The 6679-nt window shown below is 42.3% G+C and overlaps 1 protein-coding gene across 1 annotated transcript; it reads right to left on the minus strand.

Annotated features, from left to right (window-relative positions):
* Positions 1 to 9: 9 nt before the first annotated feature.
* Positions 10 to 1890, minus strand: LOC136456341 (ras-related protein RABA1f-like). Its single transcript, XM_066456172.1, has 2 exons — positions 1257 to 1890; positions 10 to 755 (listed from the first exon to the last, which is right to left on the minus strand). Exons 1-2 carry the CDS (start codon positions 1478 to 1480, stop codon positions 320 to 322), a joined length of 660 nt encoding a protein of 219 aa, XP_066312269.1. The 5' UTR covers positions 1481 to 1890; the 3' UTR covers positions 10 to 319.
* Between the last annotated feature and the right edge of the window lie 4789 nt (positions 1891 to 6679).

The following is a 6679-nucleotide window of genomic DNA, read 5'->3' on the forward strand; positions in this document are numbered from 1 at the left end:
ACATGCCAATATTTCATCCAAATCAGTGGAAATCGCTTTCGCTATATGTATGACATTACAAAGGTCATAGCCTGCCACTTTGTAAATGTACATATATACTACTAGTGTATCAATCAAATAGCCCGAGAAATCCAATCGAGGACAGCGATTGCAAGTTTGCAAAACATCATGGCGCCCTACGTTGTCAATGTCGAGCGCCAACCACCCCCGACCGCTTGACAGTGTCAAGAAAGAAGATTGTCATCACGTTTTGTCTTCCTTAATCAGCAAAGCGTATGTTTGACCAGCAGGGCTAAACCGAAAAAAAGAAACTGAAAAGCTAAGCCGAGCAGCAGCCGCCCGCGTTCACGGGGGAGACCTCGTCCTTGGCGGCGCCGACGTCGATGGTCTTGCCCCTGGGAGGCGCGGCGGGGTCGTCCCCGATGTCGAGCGCGTTCCGGCTGACGACGTGGTAGATCTGGCGGAGCACCTCGGCGAAGGCGCGGTCCACGTTGGTGGCGTCCAGCGCCGACGTCTCCATGGAGAAGGTGCCGTGCCGCTCCGCGAAGGCCGCGGCGTCCTCCGGCGTCACGGCGCGGAGGTGGCGCAGGTCGGCCTTGTTGCCCACCAGCATGACCACGATGTTGGCGTCCGTGTGGTCCCGCAGCTCCCGCAGCCAGCGCTCCGCGTTGTCGAAGGTGATGCGGCGGGTCACGTCGTACACCACCAGCGCGCCCACCGCGCCGCGGTAGTATGCGCTCGTGATGGCGCGGTACCTGGAGGAGACACAGGCAGGCAACGCAATCAGCTGCGATCGCCGAAAGGGTCAAGGAAATTGAATGGCACGCTAGCGAAATGCAAGTAAAGTTTTTTTTAAACGATAATGCACGTAAAGTCAGCTGGAGTTGAAAATGAGATACGCAAGCAAGAAACTGAAAAGCTTGTGATGATCATGGACAAACTTAATTGTTCGATTCATTTTGGCATGAACTCCCAGCTGGAGAAGTACGGAAATCAATCCCGTTTTCAGCCACAAAGCATGAAGCAATCATCAACAGGCCAGTGGTTTGGTTTTCATTTTTTGAAATGCGAATCAGAAGCACAGCTGCATGTTCATTCCGTCAGTTACGCTTAATTTTCCATATTAACAACCATTTACTAATAATCCATATAAGTTACTAACCAAACCAGGAAGCCCTGAAAATGGTGCACAAGTCCTAGAACTGCATCTGCAATCTGCATAACGAGCGAATAGCAAAGAAGGAAGGGCGTAGTACCTCTCCTGCCCGGCGGTGTCCGAGATCTGCGCCTTGACGAGCTTGTCGTCGACCTGGACGGTCTTGGTGGCGAACTCGACGCCGATGGTGGACCTGGTCTCGAGGCTGAACTCGTCCCTGGCGAACCGCGACAGCAGGTTCGACTTCCCCACGCCGCTGTCCCCGATCAGCACCACCTTGAACAGGTAGTCGTACTCCTCCTCCGCGCGGTACCCCGCCGCCATCTCTCTTTCCTCTCTCTCTTTCTCCTTCCTCCCGGCCCGCAACGGAACTAACGGAGAGGCGGAACGCGCTCTCGCTGATCGAACTACCGGCCGATTGATCGATCGATTGGTTGGCGCGATTCGATCGCCCCGCTTCCTGTCTAAATAGCAGCGCGGCGCCGGCCTTCCTCTCTGTTTGCCCCCGCCTCAATATTAACCCTTCCACTTCCACGCGGACGCGGCGCTGGGCAGGGCAACGCGGTGCGGTGCGGCGCGGCGCGGTTCCTCTTCCTTTCTGGTGCTGGTGGGCTGCGGTGCTCTGCCTCTGCTACGGGGAAAAGGGGAGGAGCGGGGCAGGGGGGACGAGGTCGCCGCGTTTTGCTACGGGTTTGTGTGTTGCGCTGCTCTGTTTGTTTGTTTGTCTGTGTATCGGGCGGCGCGGGAGGAGGTTGGAGCCTGGAGCCAGCCGGGCAGCTATGGCCGTGGCCTTGGAGATTGCGTTGGCACGCGTGGTGACTGCTGAGGTGGACAGACAGACAGACGACGAGGCGTTGTCTCGGTCCTGGTTCCGTCTCGCGGACTCGGCTGCTGCGTACACATGTGCACACGGTTGCTTGATCGTGATTGGTCTTCATGTCGTAGCTGCCGACGGGTGGGTCACCCTCCTCCCCGAGAAAAAAATACCAGCAACATCGAGCTCATTAGACTCTCTCCAAGAAAACAGACCTAAATCAGAGACCTATTTTATGACTGAGTCTGTCTATTGTACACATGTGTGTTTTAGCGCGTGTTTAGTTCGGCGAATTTATGAATTTGGGCTACTGTAGCACTTTCGTTTTTATTTGGCAATTAGTGTTCCATCATAGACTAATTAGGTTCAAAACGTTCGTTTCGTAATTTCCAACCAAACTGTGCAATTAGTTTTTTTCGTCTACATTTAATGGTCCATGCGCGTATCGCAAGATTCGATGTGATGAATACTGTAGCACTTTTTGGGAATTTAGGGTTAAAACTAAACACGCGCTTAACATAAGGTTGTTGGCTATATATAAAACACACAGATTTCAACATAGAAAAAACCACGTGTTTTTGGACTAATTAGCACATGGTTGTTAGATGCTTTAGAAACACACGAATTGAAACACCAGAAAAACGTATGTTTTAAGAGAACGCAACACACAAATTTCATCAGACAAACAAGGCCCACAACTGTCGTTCAGTCCAATAAAGACGTGCCAGAGAAAAAAAGATATGAAGGTACATGTTGAAAGACAAGAAGAAGAAACTGTTACAACAAGCTCATTGTTGAGATTCAACATATTATCCAGGAGATCAACAATACTGAATTCAAAAGGATAAAAAAAATTGAGAAAGCCATGGAATACCTTATGATAGAATTCGACAAGATGGAAATCAATTTAGATAGAATAATATGTGCTCAACAAGAAAATGAAGAAGAAGAAACTATAGCAGCACAAGCTGGAGATCTACAGACTGAAATAGATGATCCAGAAAAAATTCAGAGAAAAGAAAGGCTACCTAAACCTGTCAGAATGAAGACACATATAGAAGAAATAAAGAAGAAACTGGTGGCAATAGAAAAGAAGAAAAAGAAGAAAACAAATGACACAAACAGTGCAGGTATAAAATTTAAGGACATATAAATAGAATTTGAATCAAATACAAAAATTCTTATTTATATGAACTAATAATGTTTTGTAGGCTTCCCGGTGAAACCAAAAAGAAAGAAGAGGAAGGAAACATCAAATGGTAGCACTGATCCCAAAGCCACACCACACTAAGGACACGGTGATCAAAGACATGCAGCAATTCACGATGATCAGCAGATAGAAGCAAAATTTAAGTAGCCAACATATTTATGTAATTTATGTAATGAGCAGGATATTACAAACCTTAAATTAAATTATGCCTACATCTAAAATTACATATGCTAAGAACTACAATTGCAGTGCTCAATACCTACAATTTATATTATCGGTGATTGCAATTGTGAAACTCCAAGTAGTACTGATAGAGTGATAAGTACAGTTACCCAAATGTACAGATGAAAGGGCCATAGGTGCCTGAGTAAGTATTCAGAATCTTACCTGTTTCACCTCTCCATACCACAGACAGGGAATAGCGACGAAACCGACAACACCAGCAACAAGGCATAGTAGAGCAGGCTGCAATAAGCCCCAAAAATAATTATAGTATTAATATTACAGGGATCACAGAAACAAGGGGAAACAAGACAATATAAACCTGAGTAACTTGAATGTCTTCGAAACTGCCTAAATTCATATTATGTTCTGAATGTCTTCGAAACTGCCTAAATTCAGATTCAAATACCACATTTTTGTATACAACTTGAATCAATTGAAATTATATTTTTTTTTCTATTGATACATATTGTGTGGTCCTCCGGGGGCCAGGAATGGACACATATATTGGTTGTATTGGCAATAACTTAAGGCTGCATGCAACGAGATGGCCTAAAAGTGTGTCTGAGCATGGTTGTACCAATATGGTGCAGAGCATGATCTAAACCCAGCAGGACCAATTCTAGTTACAACATTGATTCTCTGTCAAGTGTTACAAAGAATATATAGATACCAAAAGTAACCATATTATAAATCTAAAATTCTGATCAATCCCCATGAATCAACAAAAGCAAGAGCTCCATTGATACAACATATCAGTAAATGACATTCTAACAATGTTCCAATATATAGTAGTTTTGTACAGATAACCTAATCATGTAGAACAAAGTTGGCACTTGACACTCCTATAGAGGCTGATATTACCATTCAATAAGGGTTAAAGTCTGCGTCACAGCAAAGTGGAATATAACATAGCACAAGGACAGAAATTTTTATTACTAACCAGGTATTACAATGTCACCAAGGCCAAGCATGGAGAATGACCGTGCAGCATCTGCAGTTGGAAACAGAAGCTGCACATAACCAAGCAAAGCCAGATCAGCTGAAGCATCAAGATGAGAAAATGGAACTAATTGACAATGGTATTAACAAAGACCAAATTCAGTAGGAAAGAGCACTGACCTTTATATGAGCATCAAAAGATTTAGCCACACTGACCATAACTAGAGTGAAGAACACCCAGAAAATGTCATACACAAAAATATAATAAAAGAACATTAGAATATGCTAATAAAAAAGGAAAATACATTTAGATATGAATGTAATAAAATAACAGAGAATGTAATAAAAGAACATGAAATGGTTGTAAAAATTATTTTCAGAAATAGTGCAGTAAAAAATGCAAGGGCCCAACCCAAATTACTCAAGAAATCAGAATTATTAATCTATTATACATCAGACAAAGGTTCGATATTTTAATATTCATGATTAATAACTCATTCATTACATATGCTAAGAACTAACATTACATATGCTAAGAACCACAATTGCAGTGCCCAATATCTGCAATTTACATTATCGGTGATTGCAATTGTGCAACTGAATTTTATATTTGTCTTGTTTTCATCATTAGCAGGTAATAATAGTAACAGACCACTTTCAACTTTTGTAGATAGCTAATACTACCAATTTCCTCCCACTTACCTACCCCACCATACAGACTTACAAAATATAAAACATGCCAGCGATCCAGGACCAGGACACTAGTGGCCTAACCAACACAAGAGAGAATATTTCAAGGTAGGAGGAGCTGAGTTTGTGGGGTCTGTGTTGACACAAATCACAAATAACAGATTTCATGATGTGTTAGAACAAATCACAAGAGACATTTTTTCTATGGAAGGACAAGGACAAAAAAATAGGTTTGTGTTGGCACAAATCACAACTAACAACTCAACAACCATAGAAAGACAGAAAGACAAGTGAAAGTATCCGAACAGCTATACCACCACAAATCATGCACATGGTTGAGCTGCCAGCACCAGAAAGGAACGAGCACTGGTGAGCAATGCCACCAGAATGAGGTAATTGCCATCTATGAGACCCCTCGCAGCATGTATGGCAAGATCCAACAAGTTCCCACCTGTAGAGATTCCAACCATGCTCAGTCATCTTAGAAAAACTAGATGCACCTCCTTCCAACATTAGCTTGGAAAAAAACAGTTACAAGTAAATGGGGAAAAATTACATTTCAACTAGGTTTTGGATGAATCACATCCCAGATGGCTTTCAAGAGATAACTCTGTTTCAGCCAAATCAGTTGCACCAACAAATGTGATGATAGCCAAAACAATCAAGTGCCTACAGAAGGTCAATTTAGATTCACTTCACTAAAAATACAGATAAAGATTGGAAGTCCAAACATAAAATGCACAATGCTAAACTCAAATAAACCATCAAATGATCAACAACTAAAAATCAATGAAATCCCAAAAGAACAAAACAAACAATTGCATAGGATCAACAAAGCTGATAACTAAATATCACCACCTACAAAAAATAGCATAGGCACTCCTAGGACTTTGTTGAAGAAAAAACAAAAGCATAGTTTTTCCTCTACTCATCGGACCAAGCACCAAGAAAACAACAAAATCAAAAAGATGCCACGAGCAGTCATACACCACAAGGGAAAATAGCAAGAAAAACTAGCGAAACATGAACACAAAAAGGCTAAAACAAACATCTAATATTAGACATGCTACAAACTTGAGAAAAATCATCTACTCTTACACATTTAGAATTAAATTACATTAGATTATCAAAATAACAATTTTCTCAAATCATCCTTGGGAAAATATAGAAAATGATAACACTCTAAAAACAGCGATACCTGCAATCCCTACATATTAAAAGGCACTCAGATTGAATGCCATCCAAACAAATAGAAGCGAAGTCATGCAACACACACATCAAATGCCTCAACGACACACACTGAAGATGTCAGCAACAACACACACTAAAGAAAAACACAACTCATATAACCTGCAGGGAATGACCAAAATCCTCACACTTGCAAGGAATCATCACATATAAAACGCAAAATAAATAGACCATCACAGCTATGAAAATTACATCTAAAAAAAGTCAACTCCACCTTCTAATGCTCCCTCACAAAATTAAGTAATCACCACATCAATTACTGAACCAAGCAATATACGTCAAAACATCAATAGACATCCCAGAAACAACCTAAAGAACATACCTGAACATAAATTTGTACACCAATTGGCCTTGAGTATCTCAACCAAGAACCACCCAGCAGCAGCAACAGCTTTCA

The sequence above is a fragment of the Miscanthus floridulus genome, chromosome 6 (assembly GCF_019320115.1).
Source record: "Miscanthus floridulus cultivar M001 chromosome 6, ASM1932011v1, whole genome shotgun sequence".
NCBI classification, from domain to species: Eukaryota; Viridiplantae; Streptophyta; class Magnoliopsida; order Poales; family Poaceae; genus Miscanthus; species Miscanthus floridulus.

Coding starts and splice junctions, on each gene's coding strand:
- LOC136456341 (XM_066456172.1), bottom strand. CDS start 1,480: ATGGCGGCGGGGTACCGCGCGGAGGAGGAGTACGACTACCTGTTCAAG. Junction 756..1,256: donor GACACCGCCGGGCAGGAGAG/GTACTACGCCCT, acceptor TGTCTCCTCCAG/GTACCGCGCCATCACGAGCG.